The sequence below is a fragment of the Amblyomma maculatum genome, chromosome 3 (genome assembly GCF_055883805.1).
Source record: "Amblyomma maculatum isolate TAMU_Amacu chromosome 3, ASM5588380v1, whole genome shotgun sequence".
Classification (NCBI taxonomy): domain Eukaryota; kingdom Metazoa; phylum Arthropoda; class Arachnida; order Ixodida; family Ixodidae; genus Amblyomma; species Amblyomma maculatum.
This window is the reverse complement of record NC_139346.1, coordinates 139,737,022-139,755,683: the sequence shown is the minus strand read 5'-3', so window position 1 is coordinate 139,755,683 and position 18,662 is coordinate 139,737,022. Positions and strand designations below refer to the sequence as shown.

At 43.4% G+C, this 18,662-nt stretch overlaps 1 protein-coding gene across 6 annotated transcripts in view; it reads left to right on the top strand.

The window, feature by feature from the left end:
* The first annotated feature begins 777 nt into the window (after positions 1-777).
* Positions 778-18,662, top strand: part of LOC146196195 (uncharacterized) — a 35,150-nt gene continuing 17,265 nt past the window's right edge. For 2 of the 6 annotated variants that reach the window (XR_014706092.1, XR_014706093.1), the window contains exons 1-5: positions 780-1,012; positions 1,730-1,815; positions 6,932-7,084; positions 17,354-17,515; positions 17,889-17,963. Coding sequence is in view for 1 of the 6 variants with exons in the window: in XM_084598111.1 (XP_084454237.1) it covers positions 7,079-7,084; positions 17,354-17,515 (168 nt within the window). In the remaining 5 variants the exon portion in view is untranslated. Of the gene's footprint in view, positions 1,013-1,729; positions 1,816-6,931; positions 7,085-17,353; positions 17,964-18,662 lie in introns of all 6 variants that reach the window. The other 4 variants (XM_084598109.1, XM_084598112.1, XM_084598110.1 and 1 more) reach the window with 4 other exon arrangements.

Genomic DNA, 18,662 nt, shown 5'->3' with positions numbered 1-18,662 from the left:
CCCCACGCAATGTGGTCTGAAGTGGCGTCGACGCCACACTCTTTGCATTTAGGGTCAACCTGCTCTTTGAATATTGAGCATACTCTGGGGCAGGGGAAGGAGCGGGTTTGTAGCTGACGCCAGAATATATCTCTTGTTGTTGTTATGGCGCTGTAGGAAGAAGGAAAAGTATACGCACGGGCCTGCTACTGGCTCTGTAGCTGAGCCACCTCCGCTGCCTTGTGCGGACAGAAGAGAGAGAGTAGAGAAGAAAGAAAAAGAAGAAGAGAAAGATGCGCGCCGCAAGAGCTGTCGTCCACCACCTAAGCGGTGGCGGGTGCAATGACGGCCTACAAGAGATAAAAATGGCTGGCTAGCCCCCGCCGCAAGCGGCGTTGACCTACCGTCCCAGCCCAGTAGGGCCAGGAAGAACCACCCTTCACAGAGAGTATCTCTTAGGCCTTGCTTAATGAATTATGTGGGGGAGGAAAAATGCGCCTTCCCAGGCTGAAATGGAGAGTTATATCATGGACGAGAGCAAGCCCTCCATCGCGCCCGCGGAAAACGAGGTACTCACCGCCCGGCTATCCGGCTGACGAAACCTCGGGCAGATTCATGAGCCTTCTCGTTCCAGTGATTGCCCGAGTGAGCCGGAACCCGTACCAGTTCTATCGTCCTACCAGGGACTGGACGGTAGCTTTTTAAGGATATTCCTGGCGGCAGCCGACAGACAGAAATTTCGCGGGCGGCGCAAGCTGGCGTCGATATAAGCCGCGGCAAACCAGCCGAATCGAGCCAGGCGAAGCCAAAAGGCGAAGTCGTTTTGTCCGGCGTGCGCAAAGTGCAGTTAGTGCAGTGGCTACGCAAAGCGTGCGCTCGCTTTTCCTTTGTTTTACTTGTTGCTTGGTGCACTGACGCTCGTGTTCGTCTCGGTTTTGTCATCTACATTGCGCTTAGTGGGCAGCAGTACTCTTAAGCAAAATACGCCTGTTCTGATGGTCTCTGACACATCTGAAGCCAGCAGCAAGACAAGGTAAGAAGCTGGTTCTTCCACTTGCTTTGCGCTTTTGTACGATGTGAGCTAAGTAATGCGGAAATTTCGTCGTTCTTAAAATTTGCGCAGAAATGAATGCAAAGAGCAACGAGGAGGTCTTGCGCCTTTTACTGTGACTGTAGCCTTAGATAGCACCGTCGATTTCTTTCCATGGCGATCTCGTCACTGCTGTTTTACTTGCCTACTTGTTAAGTGATGGTCGTAGCTTTGCTTAAGCATGTCTCATCATGGTGCCAACACTTCAGAGACAGCAGCGTGTCGTCTAGCACCGAAGACAATGCATTTATCAAAATTTTTACATATTCTTCTGCCCCGCCGTGGTGGTGCAGGGGTTATGGCGCTCGACTGCCGGGCCCGAGGATGCGGGTTCAAATCCCGGCCATTGCGGACGCTTTTTGATGGAGGCGAAAAGCAAGACGCCAGTGTGCCGTGCGTTGTCAGTGCACGTTAAAGAACCCAAGGTGGTCGAAATTTCCGGAGCCCTCCTCTACGGCATCTCTCATAGCCTCAGTCGATTTGGGATATTAAATCGCACAAAAGAAACCAAATCCTCATTATTCCTTCTTGCTGGAGTCATGAGCTTGTACCTAGCAAACAGCCTATTCTATCGTGGAAGCATTTTTGGCTAACTTACATGGTCTTTTTTACATGCGTGATTTCTATCCCTTATCTTCAGACATGTTTCTTTTTTCGCAGGAGATTGGGAAAAAAATGTTACAGCCAGAAAACTTGTTGGAGTCAGAGATGGTAGGGCTTTTCTCAACTCCTGCAGTGCCTTTCTTGTGAGTAAATACACAGATTCAGGCTTTTGCAGCTTTTATAAAAGAAAAACATTTTCTGCTTCCCCAGTTTTAGAGGATCGGAGAGCAAGTGCGCAGAACTTGTTTCTGCATGTTTCAGTTTTATTAAGCGAGCGCCAGGCATCTTGTTGCAAGTTGCTTACATGCATATCTTGTGGCTCATCAAAGAGTGAGTGCAACCGGACATGCATCTACTATACACAGAAGTCTCAGGACACAGACGAAGGAATCTAGACGTACAGGCTGCTTGTCTGGGGATGATCACTTCAGCTCAGCATTACTCCTTCCATTATATCAGTCAGACTTTCGCCTGTACTAAAGTGCTCTGGTCACTGACTAATAAATGTCAGTTTCAGTTACAGTTTAAACATCCTGGAAGCCTTTCTGCATGATAGTAAGTTAGACCATGGTCCGTCTTTCATGGCTTTTTGCATGCCTAAATGTTTAGGTGCATAATTAGCGCATGGCTTGTTTTGCTTACCGAAATTTACAAAGTTGAGTTTCTTTTTATTTTTGGTTCGCATGTGTCTATGCAGCCATATAACAAATGTTTTATCCGCTCTCTGTCATATTGGGGCTTGTTCTGAAATTCACTTTGTTTTTGTTGCAGCCTTGCATAAGAAATTTTATGTTTATACTGTGTAATAACTACAAAGCAACGTTTAAAACAGGTTAACTACTATTCCCAAAGATTAGCTCAATAAATAACAGCATTGAAGCATGGAGGAGTCGTACAGAGTGCTATAGAGGAGGTTTTGCATTCTACTCTGCTGTAATATGATTCAGTGAACATGTAGCATGTGGTATTTTTGAAGTTAATGTGTGACTACTCTGTTTGCTAAGATTTTTGTTTGTGGCTGCTTATTGGTGTTTTATCATCTGGGTTTAAATACTTCGAGTATTCATTTTGAAATTTTAAACTGTTGTTTTTTAGTTACTGTTCCCCTTTTCACTGCTATAGGCAGCACCGTCGCAAATAGAGTGCGGAGGGTGCAGCACTGGGGTTGTGTAGCTGGGCAGTGAGAGGGAGGAAGGGGCTGGGAGCTAAATGAATTATTGTGTAGAGATGAGAAAAGGCCCTCAATGGTGCCATTGAGACACTGACTGGCAAGTGTGATCTTCTCGTAGAACGAATTATTCTGTGGGGAGGAGTGCTTGAAAACACATACCTTAGTTTATGCCAGAGACTCCAAGCCATTTTAACCTAGGATTGGACCTGTGTACATTCCTGTACCCTGGAAACACCAGCATTAAACAGATACCCATCGGAAACCACAGCGCGGGAACGTGTTAGACGAAACCCCGGTGGCGGCCGCGCCACTACATCACCTGTTTTTATGTATGTGCAGTTTACTCTCCTTTCCCAAGTGAGGACCGCTGGCAGTATCTCTCCAGCAGTCTTTTGTCTTGTTCATTTATCTCCTGAGCCTTTCCCGTTCCTCAGCACAGTCTCACATCCACCTCAAACTTTCAAAACTCCAAAAGGCACGGAATGCCTATTGCTCTGTGGAATGGCAAGTCTGATCACTACGTGCTGACTAAAAAAAAAAAAAAAAAAACAATGAGGAGGAGGGCACCCTTCGCATTGCCAGGTGCTTTAAAAGGAGAATTGAAAAGTCTGACATCGTTTGTGTCTTCCATTCCTGTACACTGGGTCGTTATTACAGGCATAAGTAAGTACAAGTGTTCATTGCACGTTAGAAACTTATTTCTTGCGCTAAATTCGTGTAACCAGCGAAAGAAGCACTAATACAAGGAGGACACAGGAAGACGCTTCTATACCGTTTTTCATGTTTCCTTCGCTGATTATTTTTGATAGTCTCTAAGTATGTATGCAAAATAGCATTGCTACTCAGTTGTAGTCATTGTAGCATTTACCACTTCACGTCCGTGTACGGCTGCGGTGATTGCACACGCTCAGCATTTACACATTCTTAGTTCATGAGGCCCCTTTGTTCTTAAGGCCTCATAATGGGCAATCATCTGTCTTAAGCCACTTGCTCAGTGCATTTCCTTGAAACATACACGTGCTAGCATTTCTGCCTTTTTCGGAAAGGGGCGTTCGATGTGATGTTTTGCTGTGGGGGACCCTAGCGATGCCACTGGCTATAGGTGCAGAATTCCAGCTTCAGTGATTCCAAACAAATCTACTTGAATTATGTCAATGTTCAGTAGGTCTCTAGCTAAAGTTTTATCATTTAATCAGTGGGGCTCAGATTGCAGTTCTAAGAAATCCTTGGAATTGGAATTAGCTGCATGAACCATAGACAGTCTATGTTCCTTTATAACTAACCAAATTCATTGCTTCTTTGTGGAACACATGGAGGGCCTTTACTCATAACTTTTCAGAGCTTTGCTGAGAGAAAAGTGCTTGTGCCGTATCAGTGGCCTTACGAGAAGGGAAAATGGAAATTTGTACATTACATATCATTTATCTGACCGCCAGCTGGTGACATACCTTATCTTCTGCATGCGCCTGAGTTATGAATTGTAAGGAGGTTCTTTGTGGTGACACAGCTGTTGTAGGGAATACTGATTAATCCATTCAACAAAGCAAAAAACTTTTTTTTTTTTTGCACAACTCTATGTTTTATAAAAGCAAGGCAGTAATGAGAACCAATTAGTTCTGCATTCTGATGTATTTAATGTGTTATACAAGGAAATCAACTAGGCAAAAGATACACAGGACAGCTGCTTAGTGGCAGGTCTTATATATTATGGCAAACATTATTAGCCTGAACTAAGACACACTTTTTCTGCCACATGTGGGGAAACAAAAGTGCGTGTTAGTTCAGGCTGCAGCTTGTGTTTATGTTGGATTCTTTTTTTCTGTCCTGCATCAATCAATGCAGTACACATTATAATGATATCCCAAATAACACGGTGTTGTGTGCTTACAGAATGGCTACACACTATTTACAACATAAAAGTGCAACTAAAATATTTGGTATCCCTACCCCTCTAAACCCTACATTAAGGGTGGTGTCATACCGTTTTGCCTTTCATTTATTGTCTTGCACTCTCGTTGTACGCTTAAAGGCAGAGCTCAAGTTGTCCTCCATTTATGTACTGTAGCAAGCACATTTTATGCTCTGAGGCAGTTAACACCGGTTGGAAAAGAAATATTCACCCCTTAAGGGCTTTGACTCGTGATGCTCCCATGTGGGCACTATGCATGAAGGCACAACTACTCTTCATCATCACCAACGGACAGTTTCTCTCTTCTTCTCTTGAGCAAAACAGTTAATTTGTTCAGAAGTTCAACAAAGGAAGAAGAAAACATGGCGGAGAAAAGTCATTTCCTTCCTTTATGTAGAAACACGTACATGTCAGCAGCAATAGCAGCGGCGTGGTTTCCTGCGTGGCGGTTATGTTCATGCGAGTTTTTATTTCTGACCTCGTTCGTCATGTTCTTGGCCATCTATGTAAATTTGTGTGCACAAATTATGAAGCTAAATAGCCCCCGAGGGAAGAAGAAAACTAAAAAAATGCAACACAGCAGAACACAAGGACCGAAACGACGTCTATCTTTGACCTGTCTTAAAGTTGTGCTATGTTGCATTTTGGCTACTAGTCTGTCCAGCTATGCTCACAGAGAAAAGTTGTAATTGCACTGTGCTCCTTTGGTTGTTCAGTGCGAATCAAATGATGCTGACATCATCCCGAGTAGTGTGCTGTCGAAATGCAGCTGGATTGTGGTTCTTCGCAATGTCGTTGCTCATTTTCACAAAAGGTGAGGAACGTCAGTTATACAAATCGTAGTGGTGATGAAGTGCGCTTGGCTTCATGTGTTCTCTCAGCTAAATTGAATTTGTGATATTCATACTTAATTGTGCCAATCTGTTGTGGGAAGTTGTCAGCTCACTTCAAGTCACTGTCCTGCTTTGCTGCGACTTCTGGTGCTGAGCGCTGGCCCTATGACTTGACGCATTGCAGCAACATGATTTGATGTTCTTTGCACATTTGTTAAAGAGTGCGTATATATATATTTTTGGACTTTCCTGGTTCTGCAGGGATTTCCCAAAAGGCCAACACCTTTGCTGGAAAGTGTGGAGTGGTTTTAGTAGTAGCTTAAAAACATCTGAGTTGAGTGCTCTGGCCATGACGGCGCATGCAACTACGAGATTTGGAACAGATCTAGGTATGTGCAGCTGTAGAGCTGAGATGGCCTGTGCCCTTCATTGGCAGCTGCTTTCACAGTCTACAGCACGCAGCTCAAGTGTTTTCTTCTTTTTACTTGCAACAGCTTGCAGGACAACAGTTCTGAACACATTAGGCAGTGTTTCTCTGACAACTTTGGGCACATGGCAAGATTTGGAATTGTTGCCGTGTTTTACAGGCCGTTTCGAACTCACCAGGATGTTAGTAACTGAAAACGAAACGCAGTCGCAGAAAAATGAGAATGCAGTGATGGACTAAACCTTTCTAGGAACATACGTAGTCTACGTTTATTTTAGTGAAGGTTGCCTAATGGGGCCCGCTACATATCAACAGTTATATACAACTCAAGAACGATAGATGCCTCTCAAAAGGGTCCCTTCAGATAATTGAGTTGGCTGACTTTCATTTCATGACTCCGTGTTTTTGCCAGTGAAGCCGCGGTGAATCCTCTTTCATGTCCAGCAGTGGCGTGATCCTGCAGTATCATGCTAGCAGGTCCAATGGGATTATCCACGTCATCATGAAAACCTGTCAATGCTTTTAACTAAAGGGCTTCCTTTGATGGGCACCTGTCATTCTTGATTTATAACCAGCAACACTGTCACATGTCAAACATTGCAAAGGCACATGCTTTCTGTCCAAGGTTGATATCGCATTGCTACTGACAATGGGTATCGGAAAAACGAGAAGAGTTGCATTGCCATGTTTGTGCGGTTGCATACTTTCAACTCATGTTGGAACATGCCAGTTCGGTTCACAATTCAAGGTCATTTTGTTTGAAACTGCTGTTAAGTTTGGTACGCTGGTTTTAGTTTTTTGGGAGAGCCATCCGTTGCTTTCGTACACTCGCTGCTTTTCATACTTCCTGATCTCTGTTTGTCCATCTGAATGAGCTTCATTTATTTCAGTCAAATAAAGCTACATACCTCCGCTGCAGGGGCACTTGACTGCTGAGCCAAAAGACGTGGATTCAAACCTTCGCCAAGCTGTGCTGCAGCTGCTCTGCGGTTAAGGGCTCGACTGCTGATCTCGAGGATACGGGATATGGGGATACGAGGGTCCCCGGCGTAAGGGCCACTTTTTGATGGAGGTGAGAAGCAAGCTGCTAGTGTACTGTGTGATGTTCCATGATGGTGACAACCTTGTATGTTGGATTGGGCTGACGAGATGAACTGTGGAGCTTTTATAGTCAGTCATACCTAGCCTTGCTTTTCTTTAGCTCCGTTAAGTGTCAAGTCAACCCTTTTCAGTCATGTCTTTTCTGTCCTTCTGTACTGTCCGATGGTGTCAGTGCAAGTGAAAGAACCCCCAGGTGTTCAAAATTTTTTACAGCTAAAAAGAAAAAGTTATAAAGATATTAATGTTTTTTTTTGCCCAAGGTACACGCAGAGAAAAAGTTGAAATATGCTTTTTCGGCAGCAAGAATCTGTGCATGATATCAGTAGATAGCAAATTATGTTCAGAATTTTTCAAGTTAAGTGAAAGAATTCAACCCATAGTGAAAATAGCACCAACGGGAAAAGCAATATCGAGGTTGACATCAGTAGATAGCAAATTATGTTCAGAATTTTTCAAGTTAAGCGAAAGAATTCAACCCATAGTGAAAATAGCGCCGACTGGAAAAGCAATATCGAGGTTTACACGCAGTGGTTGCCTAACGTGAGATGCTACTCTCTGTGCGGCCATCAGCAAGTACTGGCTCCTGAAGGACTTTGACGGCCTCCAGATAAGAACTGTGACCTTCAGGATTCATAGGATATCTTAGCTTTCATGTTGTCAGTCTCTGTTTTGTCCTTGTCATTAATGGTGCTCAGCAGCCGCAAAACTTATCGGCAGATGCCTACTGGAGTTCAGGGTTGATTTGACGCAATATGCTGCGTGCTAAAGTCTGACGAGCTGAAGCTGTCCTTTGGAGTACTGCTCCTATAACCAGCCGTAAACTTGCCCTTAGATGCATGAGACTTGGAAGAAACGCCGTTTCCACGGGGCACTGCCGCCATGTTGTAAACAATGCACGCGAGTTGCCTGACCCGGCTCCGGGATGGTTTAAAATCCCATCACATAGTGAAAAAAAAGGAAATAGATAACGAAACTGAGAGATTAGTTCTTCAGCTACCTACTGGATGGCTTAGCTTTTCAGGAGCGCTTTAAAGGGGGTAGGAAATGACTAGAAAGGTCACTGACAAACGTTTTCAATGTGTAGAACTAATGCTTCCGGTCGTTTCCCCAAAGTACAACTCCTTGCGACGTTAACCATGTAACCGCCAAATCAACTCCCGAAAAACATACTAACATCGCCAGGTTTAGTTGTAATGTTTTTTATACCATTCTAATTCTAAAAAGTTTCCTTCATTATTAAAGTATGCTGTCACTTCGCCATCTTTTTTTGTTTTTTTTACCAGTGTATGCACATCGCAAACGAGGTGAGAGTAACTGTCAGGTACAAATTCTAGATTGTCAGTGAAGCTGCTGTCTGAACTACTCTGAAAGAGTTCTTTTTTGTTGAGGCATCACCGCCACCGGCACTCTTTGTGTGTGGCGCTATCATAAAATGACTTTTGTCATGCCAAAAATGTGTGCTAAAGACTGAAATGCTCATTTTGTTTCCATGGATAACTATGGCTCTGTAGAGTTGAAAATGCAATCAATGTATTTACCAAATCTATTACTTTTTCATTGGCAGTGCAAGCAATGTAAGAGCACTTTGGACAAGTGCCACTTGTCACTGGCAATACTGGCAAAATTGCCAATGACAAATGAAGCTCTGAAATAAAGGACTAAGCCAGCATATGGTTTTGTGGATGAGGAAATTTATGTGTAGTTAGTCAAGTTTCTACACAGTCGTCTGAAAGATTTTCAACTTTTTTACAATGATTATTACACTAGAATATTCACTTTTACATAGAAAAGTGATGCTGCTTCAATAGAGGCAATATGCGAAAATGCCCGTATTATATGCAGCAGTGTTAGTAGTACACAATAAAGGTTCCCAAGAGGCTAAAATTGTGGCCCTCCTACAGCCTGAAAATAAAACCCCATATACTTTGCTGATATGCACAGAAATACTGCCGTTTGATAACTAGACATACGCTGCACCTACCTCCACCATCTGTGCTTGCCTTGGATTGCATTGCCTTATGTAATGTGCACAAAGGGATTGTACTTTATTTTGCAATTAATTTCGCATGTACATTTTGGTGAACTGTCTGCAGCCACAGGGCCTGCTTTTGAGCTGCGTAGATTGTTTCCTCCTCATGGAAGTTTACAGTTGACAAGTGTTCTGTTCGGTTTATGGGGTTTAATGTCTATTGGCTATGAGGGATGCTGTAGTGGACAGCTCCAGAAAATTCTGACCACCTGGGATTTTTATGTGCACTGACATCGCAAAGTACAAAGCCGCCTTGCATTTCGCCTCCATCAGCTGCCACCGCAGCTGAGAGTAAACCTGTATCCTTGGGATCAGCAATCAAGCTCTCTTATCACTGAGCCACCGCAGCAGGGTGCAAGTGAACATGGCTGAAAACAGATCCACGACATGAAAAGTTTTCCCAGCTGGTGTACCTGTAGGCATAAGTTCAGGTGCAGAAACATTTTCTACAAGATTTTGCCCTGCAAACAAGCAACATTTGTGCACAACCTGCGATGTGTGCAAGGAGGCTGCAGTGACAAAGCCGGTACCTGTTTCCAAAGCTAAGGTAAAGCTCGGCCACAAAGCTGCACATACAAAAAAGGAAACGATGCATTTTGAAAAGCCCAATGCTCAGCTTCATTCAAAGATGTGTACAAAGCGAAAATTCCTTTCGCCAAACATGAAATCCATGTTTCCTGCACAGCTGTTGTGCATAAGATGCCCATCTGAAAACCGATAATCAAATGTTTTGCACCTTGCTTAACTGTGAGGAATTCATTTTTATTGCATGCTTCAAGCTTACTCAAGCTGTTGGGCTGTTCCTAATTCGTTAGCATTGTGTAAATTATTGCAGTGCAAGTTTGCCAGCTGGCTAATGTGCATCATTTAAAATGATGCACTCTAGCCCGCAACCAAGCTTGAACAAAACTAGCCAGGGTTCTTCAATAAATTTGCATTTCGGAAACACCCTGGAGTCTGAAAGTTGCAAGGAATGGCAATTGCTAAATGGCTTTTTTTCAGCTGCACAGTGCCTTCAATAAGCTCAAGCTTATGACACTATTTGGCAGTAAAGTCTTTTACTGGCCTGATTGGTGCACTATCCACATAAAAGCATTGGCACTCGTGCTGAGCAGGTCTAGAATAGGAGATGTTAAATGGTTCACAGGGCAGAGCACAAGCTGCTTTATTCTAGGTGTAGGGAATTACCAACATTACAAAATAGAGAGAGGGTACGTACACAGGACAGGAAAGGAAATGGCTGACTAAATATTCTCAGCCTGTGGAGTCATCTGTTGGGTCAAACGCTATGCAACCACTAGATAATTCCATTCTTAAAAGCTTGGGCTCGCCTCATGACAATGGCATTAATATTTCTCTATTTTGCTGCATTAAATAGCCGTATTGCTGACACAAGCTGCAAGTCTGCGAAGTGTTCACTAGACAAACTGCTTTCAAGCAATGTAAACCATGAACGCCACTACTACTACTACCGTTCCACTAGCACAAGCAGCAAGCATCGGTGCTGGAGAGCTTCTAGCAAAGAACACTCAGAAGCATAAACGTCGCACAAAAAAGTGCCTCGGTAGTAGTTAAACCGCTTGCGTTCTTCATTCCATAAGGTAAATGAAAATGCAGTGCCATTTCGAATGTCATCAACAGAGCGAGGGGTGCAGACAAGAGTAGTAGCCAAAGGAGAAATCTTCCCTACCGTGGTGGCATTCTATGCCATCAAGAGCAGTTCCCTCGAATACCGTGCGATGGGCCCTACGTAGCCGCAGTGCTCATCAATGTGCTGGGCGAGGAAAAAAGGTTAATAAATTATATTAAAAGTGATGGAATTCGGGCAAAAACAGCGGTAAGCAGATCAGAATAGAGTTTGGACAGCCGGAGAAAAGCCTACATTTTTTGTCCTGATTCAACCTCCTTAGTCCCGGCGTCACCCATTCCTTGGCACTTAGGTGCACACTTCTGAACCTAAGCACAAAGATATAACTTTCATAAAGCACAAAACAACCGGCGCAACAAAATGCAACATCTCGTATAGCGGGAACAATCGCGCCGTCGCGAGGACGTGCGGCGGCCCTTTGACGTCTTATGTCCTTACCTGCAAGAAAAAGCGGCACCTTGGATGCGGGACGTGTTATTTATTAGCGAGGACCGTGAAACTTTGTTATGGGTAAGCATTCAGGACGAGAAATCTTCAAAAAAGACGATCACTTATGCGTCTCAGCGCAAAACATGGAGGCAGCCATCTTGAATGTTTTTTTTTTCTCTTTTTGGTGTACATACACAACAGATGGCGCGAGACGCTACAAAAACGATAATGATGATAATGGCCGCGAATTTCAAAAATTTAATTTGCGCAGAAGGGTGGCGTTTTTCGCTTAAATTAGGCGCAAATTCGACGAGTTTATAGGCAGACGCCAGGCATGAAAGGGAGATTCAGTTTGTCTACGAAAAAAAATTTAGGCCTTCATGGCATAAAAACAAATCCCACTAATAGTCATTTTCGACTTCAATTACACTCGGAGACAACTTATGGCAGTGTGGCCAAGGCTAGGCAGAAAAGGTAAGATAGGCCACTGTTCCCTAGTCTTGGAAAAGGAGCCAACTCACCCCTAGTGACCTTACACTTTCTCTTCAATTTATCCCTTTTCTCCCGTCCCCTCGCCTTCCACAAGGCAAGAGGACCATGGCCTGTCCTCTTTCCTTTCCTGTCTGGCCTTGGCCACAGTGAGAAAAAAAAAAAGTGTATCCCATAGTATATACATAAAATATATGGACAATGAAACATGAACTGATCGGGCAGCGCCTAGCTTGTCCTTAGATCCTCCATAGCAGTTGCAGATTCTGTATGGCCCGAGAACGTGTTCCATCCAAAAAGCAAGGAAAGGCACAAGCTTTCTAAACTGGTTTATTTTATTTCATACATACTGCTAGCCTCCTTTTGGAGGCTGTTGCAGGTTTGGGGCATAATATAGAAACAGCAAATGACAGGAATACTGACAATCCACACGTCTAATTTTTATATAATTCTATATGGCAGTGTGGAACAAGAAATGGAAAAGAAGGATATGATACAATATAATCACGCTGAAGACACATGTTTCACTATATTTGTGCAGAGGTCAGGCTACACATATATAGGGTACTCAAGGAACAATTGCCAGCCGTGAACTGAACCCATCTGGTGATGAGCAATTAACCACTTCATCAGCTAAACCATTCCATTCGCGGACCGCCAGGGGAAAGAAGGAGAACATGAACGTATCACAGTGTGCTCGATACTCGACTAAATGCTTGGAATGACGCATTCTTTCGTTTCTATGTGGTGACAGTCTAATAAATTTGGATGCTGTATGCAATCAAGAACAACCACACCGTGCGTGCTGCATAGCAAACAGCCTTCGGATACTTGCCGTTGAATCAAACTATAATTGGAGTCTCTATAAAAGTCTTGACCATGAACTGCAGTACTTTATGTTGCTTTTCTCCTCATCTTGGTTTGCAACTTCAGGTTTAGGTTCATTGCACAGGCAGGTTCTGAGTGTAACTATAGGCAGGGGTGTTGGAAGAGGAGGAAAGGCAGGGAGGTTAACCGAAGAAGAAACCGGTTTGCTACTCTGCACTGAGGGAAGGGGGTAAGTGGATATAAAAGTGATGTGTAAAAGAATGTTACAGAAATATGAAGTCAGTACTGTCACATCACAGCCATATCACGTCGCATCGCAACAAAATCACAGTCTACCGATCAGGCCCGTGGTTTTCATGAAGCAGAGCAGTGCCTGGGAGGTCTTCACCGCAGACGATCGCCGCAGCCAATGGCATATAATCTTGATTTCTGTCAGCGGGTGTCCATATAGACACTCTAGTGCAGGGCAGAGAAACTGTCTTTCCGCATTGTATGTGGTCCACTCGCAAAGAATGTGGCCTATAGTCTCGTCAGACCCACAGGTTGCACATGCAGGGCTATTAGCCATACCTATCACAAACAAGAATTTGTGAACAGCAAAGTTGCTTCACGTCAGGGTAGGCCATGTAGAATCCGGAGCTTCAGGTCAGGAGCAGGGGTGCCGAGAGGCCTGTTCTGCTTATGATATAATCACAGCACCACATTTAAGCTGCAGTGAATATGTTTTGTTAAGAATGTTGCAATAAGCGGGTACCGCACGGTTGCTGATTTATCTATACATAGGTGAGTGTCCCCCTTATATCCCCTTCAGGCGCTGGGTCCACATATGTGGACGCGACCCAAATTTCCCTATATCTTTCCATGGAGTGCGAATTTTTGCCTTTGAATTTGGCACCCGTAAGATTTGGACCCGCCCTGTCGAGTACATAGCGCCATATCTTGTTGCTACAGCGAAATGTTTTTCTAAACAGCAAGCAAAGATGAACGTCCCAGCTTTTTACGCCAGGACAAATCAGTAGCTCTAATTATTCCATGCCTCCTTCTAAACCAATGCCTAATAATACTGTTTCTTGTAATGAAGGTGTCAATAAGGGAATGTAGATGTTACATTCCAGATTTCGTTATCTTAGACATTGAAAAAGTTCTTCAGGGGACTTTCAAAGTTTCGAGTCCACAAATGTGGACACGGTGTCTTGATGCCGAAATTGTTAAAGTGGCCGCGGCACTTTGTTATTTCGTACAGAGCAGTACGTAATACGCTTATTTGCGTGCAGGTGTCATAGTCTTGAAAGCGCAAAGTATTCTGAGAGAAAAACATTTATTCATACCTAATAATTAGTTAGAAAATGCAGAAAATGCTAAACTGTTTTCATTCATGTAGCAGCTTTGAGGTGCCATGTCCACATATGTGGATGCGAACAAAATATAAATATTTTTGTATATTTTTTTATATTTGAATTCTGCATAGATGCCTGGTGCAAAAAAAAAAATTTTCCTTTCAAAAACTTTAATTGGCGCCTGAAGGGGATATGATACAGGGAAAGAAATAACCACATAGCGATCAAAAGAATGGAGGAAGGAGAGACTGATGACAGCATGCTTTCTTGCCACTGAAAAACTGTGGAATAAAAGAAATCAGGCTAGTGCCAAGAGACGGTTGGTTGGTAACTGGTTTATGGGGTTTAATGCCCCAAGCATCTCGGTCGTATGACATCAAGAGAAGTGGTTATGGAAAAACCAAGCTCATATAACAGTGCTCTGCACATATAACAGTAGGACAAAAAAAAAAAAAAAAGACACAACAGAACTTGCCCAGACTTAACAGATAAACAAATAAACAGACAAGTGTAGCAGTATAACACCCAAGCATTGTACCTAACAACATATTTACAAATTTGCTTCCATGTGCATGCAGGAACTTGTTATAGCCTTTTCAACATCATGGAATCAAGCATGTTGCATGCAAGGGCAAAAGTGGCTGTAAGCGTGGGAAGAAGGTGACACAAGCCGCTGACAAGGAGAAAGCTTTGAAACAGTTCACAGGAATAGGGAACGTAAGGCACAATGAGCAGGTACAGGTCTGGACAGTATCAAGGAAGCGACAGTGGCTGCGCACGATTGCGTCGCATGAATGTGAAATGTGTAGCCTTTCAAATGACGTCAATGTATCCATATGCATTTGCATTTTAGCGTGCAGTTGCTGTTTGTTTGCTTTTCTTTTTTTAGCGAAGTGGGGGCTTGACTATGGCAGGCCTGAACTGTTTGAGATCAAGTTAAATATTTATCTAAAGCTTTCCTGAGGCCTAAAACTCCATTTGTGTTGTATCTGTGGAAATACGATTTCCCATCATCATTCTATTGTTCTGTATACTGATGTCCATTTAAAGCAAGAATAACATCAGGAGAATGTGGCTGCTAATATTTAATTTCGCAACAGATGCTTAAGCTAGGGCAGCGCAAAATGCTGAAGCCAGTCTCGTGCTCAGTAATACTGGGTGAGGTCAGAGCATTGAAGGATACTAGTTTATATCTACGGCACTCACACGCCATGCACGACTATCCTACGAGGGTGTGAAGGAGCAAGCAGTCGGAGGTTGCAAGCCCAAGCCATGGATGACAACAAGGACAAGTGAGCGGATGTCTATTGGCCTCGAGATCGAGCAGAGTTGCCACCTTGCGGCTCAGCGGCGAAACCTACTCAGTGTGGATGCGTTTTCGCGTCGCATGCCAGCCCGCAGTGATTTACGCGCGCGTGCAGCGTGTACAGGAGTGTTTTTGTTTGCTTCGCGGTTCCTGTGGGCTTTTGCTTACCTATATGCCTCTTGCACGCTTCATTAAAAAAAGAAAATACTTGTCCGTATCGAGCATGTCATGCTTGGATAAGGACATCATCCATCGCGGTGTTCGGCGCTTGGGATCCTTTGACATGCAATGTCTCAAACGAAGTGGTACTGTCGTTACCGCCGTGTCAAAGCAAAACAGGTCGCTGCCGTCAATAAAAGTTAATGCAAATGCTCAGAAATCGCATATTCACGTTTCTGTTTGGAATACCGCAGCTACTGAAACATATGCCACTGCAGACTGCTTCATATAGCAGGATGCAGTTTGAACAGACCACTCTATGCCTACTATGCCTTCTGTATTCACGATAGAGTTGTGTGAGTACTTTTTTTTTTTTAAACCTCTGTCGCGGTGTCTCAACGGTAAGGGCGCTCGACTGCTGGTTTCGAGAACGGGGGATTCAATCACCACCGTTTCGAAAGGCGCTCCTCTGTTGTGGGATTGGACTGCACAATAAACAATCCCACGTGGTAAATGTGGTGTTAATAATGAAAAAAAAAAAAAGAATGACACCAAAACCAGCCTCTGCAATCATCCGTCATGGCTGATGCCGCTTTCATGCGTTAAACCCGGGCCAATATGCATTTCTTTTCTTTTTTTTTTGTTGTTGAAGGCTTCTGTGCATCCATAAAAGTTTTAGTGAACACATTTTGCTTTAGAGAAATGCTCGAATGTTTGAGAAACATATTCCCTGCACCTAATTGTTACCCTAAATATTACATAATACACCTAGATTAATGTACTTTACTGGTAGCCTATTATAATCATTATAATCCCTTTTCGTCCAAGTGCTGCCTTCCGAGCAAACTCGTCGTTTCTGACAAGGGGAGTAAAACAGCTTGATGCGGGCTTAAATATCAGTGTTTAGTTTGGGAATAAATACATCTTTATAGTCGCATGATAAGATATCTCCATTTCTTTCGGAATAGTTTTATATCCGGCATCTGTTTTGGAAGCAACCCTAATATTTTACTTCGCATAAGATTTAGTCACTGCTAAATAATTAGTGATAAAGAAATTTTCAGCCTGTAAAATTGCTTCCCAGAACATTACAGTGCCCATGCGCAGTTTATAACGATGTCTTCGCAGCGAGTAATTCGTAGCTTGCACTTTAACGTTCAGTTCAGTCGTTCAGTCGTGTCCGACTCTTCGTGACCCTATGGACTTTAACGTTACTGAAAATTAATCGCTGATTATTGTAAATTCTGTCAAGTGTGTAAAAGTTCTCTCACTCGGTGAAATTTATTGGCATTGCAAAACAAAATAATTACACTACTAATTTACCGTTATATATTAACATCACACACATCAGAAATCCCTTATACTTTCCTCGGTTTCAGGAAATCATTTACAGTTAGTGGCGCATGCAGTAATACACTATCACATTCTGTGACAGTGGCCGCAAAAAGCATCTCGGCAAATTCAATCCACTTAGCGCTGTACACGTGAACAATCAGCTTTCCTGTGCGGCGAGGTTTCCTGTAGAGTGTCGGCGTGATCTCATTTTTGGGGAATACTTGTGCGTGGTTGTCTGGGCCAAATTTGGTGTGCACTCAGTCTAAGCAACTCGCCATGCAGTGTGCTGCTAGTGCTATTAACCTGCTTAATTCTCGAGTCAAGTATGATATAATGAACCAAGCTTTCTGGATTTAACCTGCTTAATCCTCGAGTCAAGTATGATATAATGAACCAGGCTTTCTCGATTCAATCTAAAGTACTGCAGGTATCTGCGTGGGCTTGACACTAAATTCGCCAGTCTCACTCGCATGAGACAAGCGCAAACTGTTTAAAAGTCGATACGAAAAACAAAGTTGTCATTAGGCAGGCCCAAGCATTAGGCGCGTGAGCGCGGTACAGCGCAAGAAACGTGCAAAGTAAATCTGGAAGTCTGGTGGTTGCGTGCTTTGTTTTCCTAAAATCCGCTCTTCTTCTGCTGCATTGGCGAAATCCTTGGATCTTTTTCTGCAATATTGCAGAAGTACTGCAGAAGACACGCTTTCATCGCCAACAAACCCGCCGTAAACTCTGAAGCAGACCTACGCAGCGTGCGTTTCTGCGAGCGCCGCCGGCTGCCGATCCACACTACCGGAGTGACGGTGGCGCCACCTCTAGGTCGATCTCGCGGCGAATACCATGAGGTAATGCTAATTTAAGCATCTAGATCATCATCATCATCCTCAGCATGACTATGCCCACTGCAGGGCGAAGGCCTCTCCCATATTCCTCCAATTAACCCGGTCCTGTGCGAGCTGCATCCACTTGACCCCTGCAAACTTCTTAATCTCATTCACCCACCTAATTTTCTGCCGCCCCTGCTACGCTTTCCTCCCCTTGGAATCCAGTTAGTTGCCCTAAGCGACCATCACTTATCCTTTCCTCGCGCTACATGTCCTGCCCATGCCCATTTCTTCTTGATTTTCATTAGAATGTCAGTGACTTGAGTTATTTCTCTGACCCACTCTGCACGCTTCCTATCTCTTAACGTTATCCCTACCATTTTTCTTTCCATAGCCCTCTGCGTTGTCCTCAACTTTAGTAGAACCCTCTTTGTTAGCTTCCACGTTACAGTCCCATAGGCAAGTACAGGTAAGATGCAACTGTTGTATGCTTTCCTCTTGAGCGATACCGATAAACTGCTAGTCATAATCTGGGAGTACTTGCCAAATGTGCTCCATCCCAGTCTTATTCTCCTTGTTATTTCCCTTTCGTGGTCCGGATCTGCTGTTACTACCTGTCCTAAATAGATATATTCGCCTACTACTTCCAGTGCTTCGCTTCCTAACGTAAACTGTTTTTCCTTAAGAAGAAGAAGAAGAAGTTTGTTTATTCATGAAACAGGTATTACATAAATAATACAGAAGGAGGTCCCAGAGCTTAAGGCTGTATCGGGACCTCCTATGGATGGATGTATAAACTTATGAAAAAAATATTATTGGTACAGCAAAAGCAGTCAAAAGAGGCAAAACCGGCGAACACAATATGGTAAAAACAAAAGAATATGAATTCAATACAAGCTCGAAAATTTCATGCGCGGCCGGTATTGTTAAAATTAAGTATACGAAGTGATATATATTCATACAAAGATACATATACAAAGTGGTACGTCTTCCTTACGGGCATATGAAAACACTCATGAATTGAATGTGAACAAAGCGGTAAGTATATAAAGAAAAAACTTGTTTGAATGTGACACTATTGTGATAATAGGGATAACAGTTGTTGTTTAAAACCGGACAGAGATGGGGATTGCTTGACATGAGAAGGGAGGTTATTCCAAATTTGTAA